A 13,139-nucleotide genomic window follows, 5' to 3' on the forward strand; every position below is an offset into this window, starting at 1 on the left:
CTGCCTTCACATCCTGAAAGGCCCTCCCAAGGACAGAGATCATAGAAGATAGCTGGAGCAAGCTAGACTTTGGCACAATGTAAGACTTTGTTAAAAAGTAGTGTTCTCTGGATGTTAACTGGGTTCCTTGACATTGTGAGTAACTGGTCACTGCAGAAGTTCAGACACTGGCTTTTTGAGTTCTGGGCCAGGTTGTTGCAGAGGAACTGCTGTGCCAGGCACTTTAGTGAGCATATTTGTTATTTTTCAGCCATCTAATATCTCTTGGATCTTTTCCTAGTCATAGCATCCTCGTTTTCTTTGAAGACTGATTCTTCTCACACTTTCAGTTCTGGTAGAGCTGACTCTGTGTAGCACTAGAGGAAGAACTTTGATCCACACCCAACCAACTGTGAATACTGCTTCTCCCTACACAGTTACTGGTTCAAAAATGAACACATAACCCAAGCTGAGCCAACCAGAGGCCATGGAATCAAACCCTGGGAATTCTGCTTACATTTTTAAAGACTCTCTTCCACTAGACTTAAAACTGGGAGAATGTGATGTGGAAAATAGGAACTCAGAGAAAATGAAGAGAATTTCAAAATGTCTTAGATAATGTAATAAACAAGATAATGAAACAAAAGCATGAGGCTGTAGGAAAAAAAAAATTCAGGTGCCAAAAAAGAGTTCTTGGAAATTAAAGTGTATGATGTTAGTTCTCATAAAACACACACACACACACACACACAAACATCGGGATGCCTGGGTAGCTCGTCAGTCCAGCGTCTGCCTTTGACTCAGGGTGTGATCCCAGGGTCCCAGAATCCAGTCCCACTTCGGGCTCCCTGCAGGGAGCCTGCTTCTCCCTCTGTCTGCACCTCTGCCTCTCTCTGTGTGTCTCTTGTGAATAAATAAATAAAATCTTAAAAAAAAATCAATGATCAATGTATCACGGGTATGCTTAAGCCATCCTTAGCAAGCATACTCCAATCAATAGACTGCCTGATTAGCCACCTTTTATTATACTACTGAGCTGCCTGGTTCTGCTGGCAACTGTGTCTATGAAGTGCTTTCTTTCGATATTTTCAGTAAATTCCATTGTTAAAAATTAATAAATAAAAAATTTTAAATAGTAATGAAAAAAATCTCTTATGAAGTTGAAAGATAAATCTGAGAAAATCCTCCCCAAAGTACGAAAGACAAAAAGATGCATAAGAGGAGAGAAATTATATATATACATCAGTAATCCAAGGGGATTGAGATGCTAAAACTACAAGATGCAAAAAAATAGAATAGAGAAAATGGAAACAAAGGATCAAAGAAATAATAAAAGAAAAACTTTCGAGGATTGAAGGACAGGAGTATTCATAGTAAAAATTCATTGAAACAAAGCAAAAAGGGCAGCCCTGGTGATACAGTGGTTTAGCGCCGCCTTTGGCCCAGGGCATGATCCTGGAGACCCGGGATCCCACATTGGGCTCCCTGCGTGGAGCCTGCTTCTCCCTCTGCCTGTGTCTCTGCCTCTCTCTCTCTCTGTGTCTCTATGATAAATAAATAAAATCTTTAAAAAAAAGAAAAGAAAAGAAAAGAAAAAGTCCTTTAAAAAAAAAGAAACAAAGCAAAAATAAATGTAAAAGACCCACACTAAGGTCCACCATCAACTCTGAAGGTAAATTCTTATTATCATAAGACTTGGAAGAAAATAAAAATAAAAATGTGAGAGTGAAGAAAGCTCTTACCCAGACTCTGAAAAGCAAATCCTTTTTTTACATTTTAAAAAAAGATTTTAGGGATCCCTGGGTGGCGCAGCGGTTTGGCGCCTGCCTTTGGCCCAGGGCGCCATCCTGGAGACCCGGGATCGAATCCCACATCGGGCTCCCGGTGCATGGAGCCTGCTTCTCCCTCTGCCTGTGTCTCTGCCTCTCTCTCTCTCTCTGTGACTATCATAAATAAATAAAAATTAAAAAAAAAAATTAAAAAGATTTTATTTATTTATTTATGAGCGAGCGAGCAAGAGAGAGAGAGAGAGGCAGAGACACAGGCAGAGGGATAAGCAGGCTCCATGCAGGGAGCTTGATGTGGGACTTGATCCCGGGAGTCCGGGATCATGCCCTGAGCCAAAGGCAGGCGCTCAACCACTGAGCCACCCAGGGATCCCATGAAAAGCAAATCCAAGCAATGCCTTGCTTTCATGGTACATAGGTCTTTTAAAACAAAGCTTAAAAAAAATCATTAAAACATTTTAAAAGCTTGGTATTTTATAGCAACTTCCTTTGTAAACATGACAACCAGGATTCCCTGATCTAAAAGAGACTAGAAGATATAGATGACACAAGAAAGGGAACAGGAAAACCGCCTTCCCTTAGAACTCTGTCTAGTGGATAGTGAAGGCCTATAACCCTGGAACACTATATGTGATGAACAAATTTCTCATGATGACTTCTTCAAGTTCCAAAATTGGCTCAATAAAGGATTTAATACAAAAAATTTTGAGTGCTTCAATTGTGTAGAAAATCTATAATAGAGCCAATTATAAAAATTTCCAAAACGACAATAACAAGTTTTATTTATTTATTTTTTAAAAATATTTTATTCATTTATTCATGAGAGACAGAGAGAGAGAGAGAGGCAGAGACACAGGCAGAGGGAGAAGTAGGCTCCATGCAGGGAGCCTGACGTGGGACTCAATCCGGGGTCTCCAGGATCAGGCCCCAGGCCGAAGGCAGGCGCTAAACCGCTGAGCCACCCAGGGATCCCCCAATAACAAGTTTTAATGGTATGTTTCTATTGATGATGTATTTATTCACCCTCCAATTTTTTAAATACTGTTAATTCATTTTGTGGTGAAAAATTAAGCTCCTTTTCTTTTTCCTTTAAAATAATTGGCCTCAAGTACAAAATGATAACTTCAATTCATTTTGTTTATTCTCATGACATGTTCCAAGATAATTTTGTGAACACCTAAGTGTTCCATTTAGTATTAGAAGAAGTAAAATGTTAAGGATGTTTAAGCTCTGTAAAGTTGAATAGAATAGCATTTGAATGACAGGATATAATTACAGATCACTAAGGATATGGTACAAAATGTACCGATTCCCACCTCTTCATACTTAGCTAAGAACAGAACACTTTAGTAAGATATGAGATTAATAAAGTATCAAAAGAAATAATAATTCTGGAAGAACTAAAGAACTAGTTAGAGCTACCACAGCTGGAAGAATTATTACTAAAATATAATAAAAATCTGTATCAATCCTAATGGACTAGTTGTTCTAGTTGTGGTCATTCAATTGATCTGCCTTTTATTTTCATGTTATTGTTTCCATGAATATGTGTCCAAATACTCCATCTAAATTTATAAGATGCCAATGGGCAAATATCATATCCTACATATATTCCTATCTTTGCTCAAGATCTCCCTAATGCAGGGCAGCCCTGGTGGCTCAGTGGTTTAGCACCCCCTTCAGCCGGGGGTGTGATCTTGGAGACCGGGGATCGAGTCCCGCATCGGGCTCCCTGCATGGAGCCTGCTTCTCTCTCGGCCTGTATCTCTGCCTCTCTGCCTCCCTCCCTCTCTCGCTCATGAATCAATAAATAAAATAAAAAATAAAAAAAAAAGATCTCCCTAATGCAGAGCCTAGACAAGGTTTGGAAATAGTTTGGGATTGGATCCTAGGAAGAGGAAATGAGAAAATAAAGCAGGAAAGGATGAAAATTCTTTAGAGTGCATTCTCAACATCACTATAGGTCTTTGGGGCCTAAAATTAGAGGTGGCCCAAGAGGATGTGACATGAGCATCGAAAGCATCTGCTACACTCACATGCCTAGAATCTTCTCCTATTGACTCTCAGTAAAAGCTTTCTGAGTCATTTACTCAATCCCAGTGGCTCCCAAGGCTTCCTGTTAAAATCAGTGATCACCAGAGAAGGAAGACATTGCCTTTTACAAACACATTCTAGGGATCCCTGGGTGGCGCAGCGGTTTGGCGCCTGCCTTTGGCCCAGGGCGCGATCCTGGAGACCCGGGATCGAATCCCACGTCGGGCTCCCGGTGCATGGAGCCTGCTTCTCCCTCTGCCTGTGTCCCTGCCTCTCTCTCTATCTCTCTGTGACTATCATAAATAAATAAAAATTTTAAAAAAAAATACAAACACATTCTAGAACTTTACGTCATTTTATTAGGTCCCTTCTCATGCTAGCTTAAGCTAGCAAGGTATTTATTATAAAACTATGGGAGTATTTTGGAAATCCCAACATAAGCCTCAAGCTGAGTTTGGATTTGGAAAACAAAAGGCAGCCCTCTCCCCTGCAAGCTGGTTTTCTCTTCCTACAGAGTTGAAAATGAGCTACCCTGCTGAGTGGGGCTGTCCCTCAGGCATCCTCTGCTCATTACCTGTACTGAGGTGGCACTGTTGGCAACAGAGAGATGGGAGATATGACCCTGGACATTAAAGAGATTAGCATTTTGCTAAGAAGGCAGATAAAGAGTAGTCCACATACAAACCAAGGATCAAATGACTGCTACTTGCAAGTATTTTAGGACCTCACAAAAGGGATATGCCATAGTGGTTGAGATAGTCAGCGAAGGCTCCATGGAGGAAGTGATCTGGGTTTCCTTTTTTTTTTTTTTTTTTTTGATCTGGGTTTCCAAAGAGCCAAAAGATTGAGAAAATTTGGAGTGGAGAAAATGAGGCAGAAAAGGACAAAATGTGCAAACTAGGAATCAGAGGAAGGAATGTGTCTAGTCGGTTTCCAAGAAGCGACCTGCCCAGTGGCAACTCCATACATGCTGATTAACACATTATCGAATGCTGGTCAAGATGGCAAACCAGAATCTATTAAAATGCTGGAAATGTCTTCTTGTTCTTTTCAAATTAGAATTCAATAATTGTTTTACCTTGCATAAGATCTTGAAAACTGCACAGAATATGGCTTTGGTAATATCCTAGGTGAGATCTCTTACCTAGTCACAAACATAATCAATCTTTTTTTTTTTCTTAAGATTTATTTATTTGGAAAGAGAGAAAGAGAGCAGGGGGGAGGGGTAAAGGGAGGGGGGAGTTTTTTTGAAAAAATGATTTATTTATTTTATAGATTTTTATTTTATTAAAGATTTCATCTATTTATTCATGACAGACACAGAGAGAGTGAGAGGCAGAGACACAGGCAGAGGGAGAAGCAGGCTCCACGCAGGAACCCGGATGCGGGACTCCATCCTGGGTCTCCAGTACCACGACCCAAGCCGAAGGTGGCGCCAGACTGCTGGGCCACTGTGGCTGCCCAGATTTATTTATTTTAGAGAGAGAGAGCATAGAGGTGAAAAGGGCAGGGAAAGGGAGAAAGAATCTGAAGCAGATTCTATGCTGAGCTTGGAGCCCAATGTAGGGCTCGATCTCATGATCCTGAGATCACGTCTGAGCTGAAACCAAGAGTCAAATGTTTAACTGACTACCACCCAGGCACCCCACAAACACAATTAATCTTAATTGGGATCAAGGAACACTTAAAATTCAGCCACTAGAAAGGAGTTCTAACCAAAAAGAAAGGTAGTTTTCTTTTCCAAGGAGCCTTGACGCATAGATATTTCTCTAAAGAATTTGAAGATATGGATTCTATGACATTTGTATGAAAGCCTCATAACTCATTTTAACATTTCATGCTTGAAAATGATTTCCTTTAAGGGGCGCCTGGGTGGTGCAGTTGGTTGCACAACTGACTCTTGGTTTTGGCTCAGGTCATGATCTCAGGATTGTGAGACCTGAGATTGAGCCCTGCATCAGGCTCTGTGCTCAACATGGAGTCTGCCTGAGATTCTCTCTCCCTCTCCCTCTGCTCCTCCAGCTCATGCTCTCTCTCTCTCTTTAAAAAATAAATAAGTAAAATTATTTCCTTTCAGTTGGAAGCAAAACTGAAAGTGATATTAATTCTCAATTAATTTTCTAGTTCTTAACCTTCTCATTCTTTAAGAAATAGAACACCCTGGGATCCCTGGGTGGCTCGGGGGTTTAGAGCCTGCCTTTGGCCCATGGCGCAATCCTGGAGTCCCAGGATCAAGTGCCGCGTTGGCTCCTGGCATGGAACCTGCTTCTCCCTCTGCCTGTGTCTCTGCCTCTCTCTCTCTGTCTATCATGAATAAATAAATAAATAAATAAATAAATATTAAAAAAAAAAAAGAAATAGAACGCCCTTAAGTCCATAAACCATCAAATAATCCTATTGTACCACGATTAGTTAGCATCACCTAAACATTACTTCAATGCAGAATATAACAACTAGTTATTTTTATGATACTACTATTTCAGATTGTAAAAATGCTCTCCAAATATTTCTAAAATTAAAAAAATGTTTTAAATATTGTATATTAACCAGGTAATCGATCACTCCTTAGTTGTCTTTCTTCCTTCTACATATGTAAGTAGCCTTGCAGGAACAGCTCTTATCTCAACTCTCCTTCCTGACATAATATGTGCTAGACTTTTCCCACTAAGGTTTGTCCCACTGCCTGGTTTCTCTAGTCTTCTCTGTTCAGGAACAGTCCCATTCCCAAGAGAGTCACCAGCTTGGTTTGCAGACAGTTCTTTGTTTTCCATTGCAGATCCTTTGCTCATCCAGGAACCTGACTTAAAAAAAAAAAAAAAAAAAACAACGAGATTCATATTGGACTTGTATAAAATAGTAAACAAAAAGCAATTCTAAGTGGCAACAGCATACAGGAGAGATGACTTATCCTGAAATACATCACTGCTTTGGAAACATCTAATCTGTCAATAATGTAACATGAAAGCATGCTGCATGGCAGTGATGCTTGAGAAAGCATTTTATTTTATTTTATTTTATTTTATTTTATTTTATTTTATTTTATTTTAATTTTTATTTATTTATGATAGTCACACAGAAAGAGAGAGAGAGGCAGAGACACAGGCAGAGGGAGAAGCAGGCTCCATGCACGGGGAGCCTGACGTGGGATTCGATCCCGGGTCTCCAGGATCGCGCCCTGGACCAAAGGCAGGCGCCAAACCGCTGCGCCACCCAGGGATCCCAAGAAAGCATTTTATTTTAAATGGTGATTTTCAAGCCTACAGGAGCCAAATTCCATCCTTCTGGGATCCCTGGGTGGCTCAGCGGTTTGGCGCCTGCCTTCGGCCCAGGGCGTGATTCTGGAGTCCCGGAATCAAGTCCCACATGAGACTCCCTGCATGGAGCCTGCTTCTCCCTCTGCCCGTGTCTCTGCCTCTCTCTCTCTCTCTCTCTCTCTCTGTGTGTGTGTGTGTGTGTCTCATGAATAATGAAAATAAAATCTTTAAAAAAATTTCCATCCTTCTAAATGATTTATTAGTTGTTTGGGGGGAGAGGTGTGTCCGTATAACTAAAATCTGCCCAACAAAGTAAAGCAAATACCTCAAATTGAAGGGATAATTCTACCTAACAACTAGATACTGTCACAGACTGGTGAGAAATCCATTTGCAATGAGATTCTACTAAGCATGTCAATATTCAGACCAAAAAAAGGGAGAATCAAAGTTGCAAGAGTTACAGCTGGATTCATGAGAGTTTTAGAAAAGTGACAAGTTCCTATAGAGTTAAAAAAAAGGGGGGGCGGGGCTTACATACTTAGGCTCCTTGTCCACACATCTCAGGGATGAGAGAAATTCAAGTTCCGCTCTAGCTCTGAAACTATCTCTTCTTAGCCAACCCTGCATTCCAGCAGCATCTCAACCTCCAGTCAGCCTTTCCATGTGGCAACACTCTGCCCCTATGGTCGGATTCTGTGGCTACCCTGGCCTTGGAACCAAACAGGCACTTCTTGATCCCAGTTCTACAAACTAGATACCTGTATTTGTCACTCCCTTCTTCGCCCTGCCTGTCTTTCCCGCCAAATAAAACAATTCTCCGGGAGTGAGTGTTTGATTACAATCCCAGCTCTTCCATAATTGGCTATGCAGTTTGGGGTAAATCATTTAGCCAGCCCGAACTTCAATTTTCTTATTTGTAAAATGAGGGGTTTGGATGAGATGGTTTCAGAGGTCTCTTTGAATTCTAAAATACCACTGCCTTTCTGTCAGGCTCTTGGAGACTATGGCCTGTCTCTGATTGGCCCTTTGTCCTTTCAAAGAATGAGCAGCAATTAAGTGCACTGAACAAACATGTTGCAACTCAACATTCTTTGTAAAAGTGATGCTTTCCTGCTGTCAGTTAGACCCTTAAAGTAGTTTTATTTTATCTATTTTTTTAAAAGATTTATTTATTTATTTATTCATGAGAGACACACACAGAGAGAGGCAGAGACACAGGCAGAAGAAGCAGGCTCCATGCAGGGAGCCCGACGTGGGACTCGATCCCAGGACTCCAGGATCACACCCTGGGCTGCAGGCAGCGCTAAACCGCTGTGCCACCGGAGCTGCCTGTAACTGTAGTTTTAGAATTAACTTTTCCTGGTCTAGAACTGGACCAGGTACAGAATAATATCATGTCTCACATAGAGTGTTTCACTCTCACATAGAGTATGAAACAGCCAGTGTTTTTACTAATAATAAAACTAACATTGGCTAACATACAAAAAAGACATTTATTGGAAAGATACTAAGCATTTCAAAGAATTTCAGGGATACTAGAGAATTAGTGTCCCTGAAACACCCCTCCCCCCAAATAACTAATAACCCTCACTTAGAACGAAAACAGGAACTCAGGGGTGCATGACACAGTCAAGATCCTACCAGAGGTTCAGTTAGTGTAGGATGCTGGCTCTGGCATCATCAGCCCTGGACCCTTGTCACCATCTCCTGAAGTCTTAATTCTATCCAGCCACTCTGAATGATCTTTGATTGTCTCTGGCCTCGTTACCACTCCCTGAAGGGCTAAAATCTCAGGAAAGATGGGGCAGCCCGGGTGGCTCGGCAGTTTGGCACCTGCCTTCGGCCCAGGGCCTGATCCTGGAAACCCAGGATCGAGTCCCACATCGGGCTCCCTGCATGGGGCCTGCTTCTCCCTCTGCTTATGTCTCTCTCTCTCTCCCTGTGTCTTTCATGAGGAAATAAATAATAATCTTTAAAATAAATAAATAAATAAAATCTCAGGAAAGGGCATCTGATTGGCTGAGCCCCGGTCAGATGCCTATACATGGGTCCATGGAGTCCAAAGTTGGATTATCTGCTGCTCTCCAGTTGCCAGAGTAGAAAGACTGATCCTGACTTCTGTCCACCTTGCACTCGAGAACACAGAGTGTCTGGATGCTGGACAACCCCAAATGACAAATGTTCACTACACAGTTTTGTCACTTGTGATTACAAATTTAACACATCCTGGAGGCATTTGTAAGAGGTTAATTATGTTCTGGAGAGGTTTACAGCTGATCGATTATCCCAGCATTACTTCATCTCTTCATTGATTTATGTGAATCAGTGATAGGTCCAGTTAATGAAAACATATTCCTCCGGATACTGACTAACTTATTGGGCTGGCCTTTTATGTTTACATGGCTCCTCTGGATGACAAAGTGAGTATTTGGAATGAATAATGAATCACTGGGAGAAAAAAAGCCCATCTTCATTCACAGCACAGCTGTCATTGACTTTTAAAGTAAAAAATATCTGGTATGTAGTCCTGGTCTAATGTTCTTCACAGAGATGATGTTCATTTCCCTAAGATGCTCCATTGTCCTGGTTTTTTAGATCAGCTAGGATGTCTGAATTACCTGGAATTTATGTGACAGACGTCAGAAGAGACAGGAGAGCGAAGTCCCCTCAGCCTCACTCCAAAGCAAATCTGTTAACGCTCAGAAACAATTTTTCCATCCTGCAGACAAAAGTGGCAAGAGGCTCCCACCAGATTGCTGCCATCAGGTAGGACCCTTCCATGGCCAACATGGAAGCGAGAAGAAAAGAGAATCTGTTAAGGAATTCAAGAATGGAGGCAGTCTTCTAGAATAAAGAGTAATTTCACGGATCCCTGGGTTTGGCACCTGCCTTCGGCTCAGGGCCTGATCCTCGAGTTCTGGGATCCAGAACCCCACTGGGCTCCCCGCATGGAGCCTGCTTTTCCCTCTGCCTGTGTCTGTGTCTCTCTCTCTCATGAATAAATGAATAAAATCTTAAAAAAAAAAACAACCCAGTAATTTCAGATATGAACTTGTCTGAAAAACTGCAGTGACATCAGCACAAAAGAGGCCTTCAGTTTTTGTGATGTTTTTAAGATATTTGGGGGCCGACCAAAGAAAACTTCCCTAAAGAAAAATAAGCAGCCAACAACCCAGAGTCCTCAATCCTGGAACGTAAAGCTCCTCCATGCACTGAGCCACATAGTGGTTCTGACTCCCAGTCCCACAGGAGAAGTGGGTCCTGCCAACTGGTTAAGGAAGCGTCTACTCTGCTACAAAGAGTGTGGCCACCTGGCTGGCTTGGTTGGTACAGTGTGCAACCCTTGGTCTCAGGGTTGTGAGTCTGAGCCCCATGTTGGGTGTAGAGATTACAGAAAAATAAAATCCTAAAAACAAAAAAAAGGAATGTATTCATTATGATACAGGTTTGGACACATATAACAGAGACTCAAATAACAGCTTAAATAAGATAGAAGCTTGTCTCTCTCTATGTAAAAGACTTTTCACTAAAATGACATCTACTTGTCCTTCAGGTCTCACTGGAAATGTCACCTCCTCTGAGAAGCCGTCCCGGATGCTACCTAGACAAGCTAAGGTATTCTTGCCTCTGTCCTCTGAGTACCTTCTAACTTCCCTATCAAAATAATGATCATACTTTGTTTTATGGATTGTTTCATTTTCCCCACATTAGAATTAGCGACACGAGGGTAGGGACTGTGTTTATCTTGCTCATCACCCTATCTCCCGAGAGCCGCCCCCCACCTGCACAGCACAAGTACTTATTTGATGTACTGAATATACTTCTACTGAATGTTCTTTAGGGTGGCAGGAATTGAATACTTTTGGCTCATCATACATAGTAATTCCAAAATAGAAAATAGTATTTTTTTAAAGATTTTTATGTATTTAGTCGAGAGGCAAAGTGTATACACACGCATGGCCGGGGAAGGGAGAGGGACAGACTCCACGCTGAGCATGGAGCCCAACACAGGCCTTGCCACAAAGCTCAATCCCACGACCCTGAGATCATGCCCTGAGCCCATACCAAGAGTCAGATGCTTAACTCACTAAGCCACCAGGTGCTCCAGTAGATAGTATTTTAAAAACGGGGAAACAGGGGATCCTGGGGTGGCTCAGTGGTTTGGCGCCTGCCTTCGGCCCAGATGTAATCCTGGGGATCTGGGATTGAGTCCCAATATCGGGCTCCCTGCAGGGAGCCTACTTCTCCCTCTGCCTGTGTCTCTGCCTCTCTCTGTGTTTCTCATGAATAAATAAATAAAATCTTTTTTTTAAAATAAATAAAATAAATAAAAATGGGGAAATAATAGCCATTTGTGCTCCTTGCACAACTGTGGGCTTGGAAGAGAGCAAAAACAAAGTACTTCCACTTGAAAGACCTCAGCCTATAGCGCAGGGGCCGGCAGTGACTGTTGCAGGTTTGGGGGCCCAGGGTCACCCTTACAAGGCGGGCACCAAGATGTAAATGAAGGGTGTGGCTGGGTTCCCATAAAACTTGATTAATGAATACTGAAAGTTAAATTTCATACTATTTTCAAATATCATGACATATTATTTTCCTTTTCTTTTTTTAAAGATTTATTTATTTATGATAGACACAGAGAGAGAGAGGCAGAGACACAGGCAGAGGGAGAAGCAGGCTCCATGCCGGGAGCCTGATGTGGGACTTGATCCCATGTCTCCAGGGTCAGACCCTGGGCCAAAGGCAGGCGCTAAAGCACTGAGCCACCCAGGGATCCCCTATTCTTTTCCTTTTGATTGTTTCCAACCATTAAAAAATGGGAAAGCATTCTTCTTCCATGATCCTTGCAAAAAAAAGAAAAAAAAAAAAAAAGCAGCAGCTAGGCTTGGCGCAAGGGCTGGGGTGGGGCCGGGCGGGTCAAAGGGCACAGGTCTGATGGAGAAGAACCTGGTCTTGGTTCACTTCTTTGGCCCCTTGGTGCAAGTTCATGTTCACCAGCACCTGTTAAGCCGCTCGGCCCAGGCTACAGAGCCGCAAAGGTGGGGAAGGCTAGCTCTGTGCCCCAAGGCCCCTGGGCCACGGAGCCAAGCCCACGAGCTGTGGGCACGGGGTCTGGTTGAGAGGCGCGGGTGACTTCATGGAAGGTAGCATCTGAGGGTGAGGATGGGCCATGTGCCCCCAGGATGCGCCGCACTCCACGTGGTTTGGCTCTGGGTGAGCCCCGAAGGGAGTGTGGGGCAGTAAGGGACGGGGGTCTGTGCCAGCCGTGTGGGGGGCCCTTAGGGACCAGCATAAAGCTTGGTCTGGTGGGCAACTGAGACCTAAGGGGATGATTAAACCGAGGTAACTGGGACGCTCAGGTGGCTCAGCAGTTGGGTGTCTGCCTTTGGCCCAGGTGTGACCCCAGGTCCTGAGATCGAATCCCACGTCGGGCTCCCTGCAGGGAGCCTGCTCCTCCCTCTGCCTGTGTGTCTGCCTCTCTCTGTGTGTCTCTCATGAATAAATAAATAAAACCTTAAAAAAAACTGAAATAATTAAACTGGTACCAACAATGTATTAGTTTTTTGATGTTCTAACTTTCAAACTATTAAAAAAAGTGGTTTCTGAAGCTATTTTATTCCTTTTTCTGTTACTAATTTACCAAATATTTTGACTGACAAACTCTCCTAGGAAAAATACATGGAGTTCAAGGGCACCTGGGAGGGGAAAAATGCCATCAGTGTTGTCCCAGGGGCCAGAGCTTATAAAAGGAGCCATTGTATGGCAAAATAAAACATCAAGCAAGGATAAAATAATAAATTCAAATATTCATCAGATTTTGAGAAAACTGAACTATCAATCACATAATGCCCTCCCTAGCTCTACAAATAAGAAGAAACTCCTGGGCAGCCTGGGTGGCTCAGCAGTTGAGCACCTGCCTTCAGCCCAGGGCCTGGTCCTGGAGATCCGGGATCGAGTCCCACATTGGGATCCCTGCATGGAGCCTGCTTCTCCCTCTGCCTGTGTCTCTGCCTCTCTCTCTCTCTCTCTCTCTCTCTCTCTCTCTGTGTCTCATGAATAAATAAATAAAATCTTTTTTAAGAAA

At 42.7% G+C, this 13,139-nt stretch overlaps 1 protein-coding gene across 2 annotated transcripts in view; it reads left to right on the forward strand.

Moving 5' to 3' along the window:
* DHFR (dihydrofolate reductase) overlaps positions 1-10,669 on the forward strand; it is a 58,262-nt gene extending 47,593 nt beyond the window's left edge. The window contains exons 6-7 of one of the 2 annotated variants that reach the window (XM_072736903.1): positions 9,650-9,820; positions 10,608-10,669. In XM_072736903.1, coding sequence (XP_072593004.1) covers positions 9,650-9,820; positions 10,608-10,635 — 199 coding nt within the window. In that variant the 3' untranslated portion in view covers positions 10,636-10,669. Of the gene's footprint in view, positions 1-9,649; positions 9,821-10,607 lie in introns of those variants that run through there. The other variant, XM_072736907.1, reaches the window with a different exon arrangement.
* Positions 10,670-13,139: the final 2,470 nt, after the last annotated feature.

This window comes from Vulpes vulpes, chromosome 14, assembly GCF_048418805.1.
Source record: "Vulpes vulpes isolate BD-2025 chromosome 14, VulVul3, whole genome shotgun sequence".
Lineage (NCBI taxonomy): Eukaryota > Metazoa > Chordata > Mammalia > Carnivora > Canidae > Vulpes > Vulpes vulpes.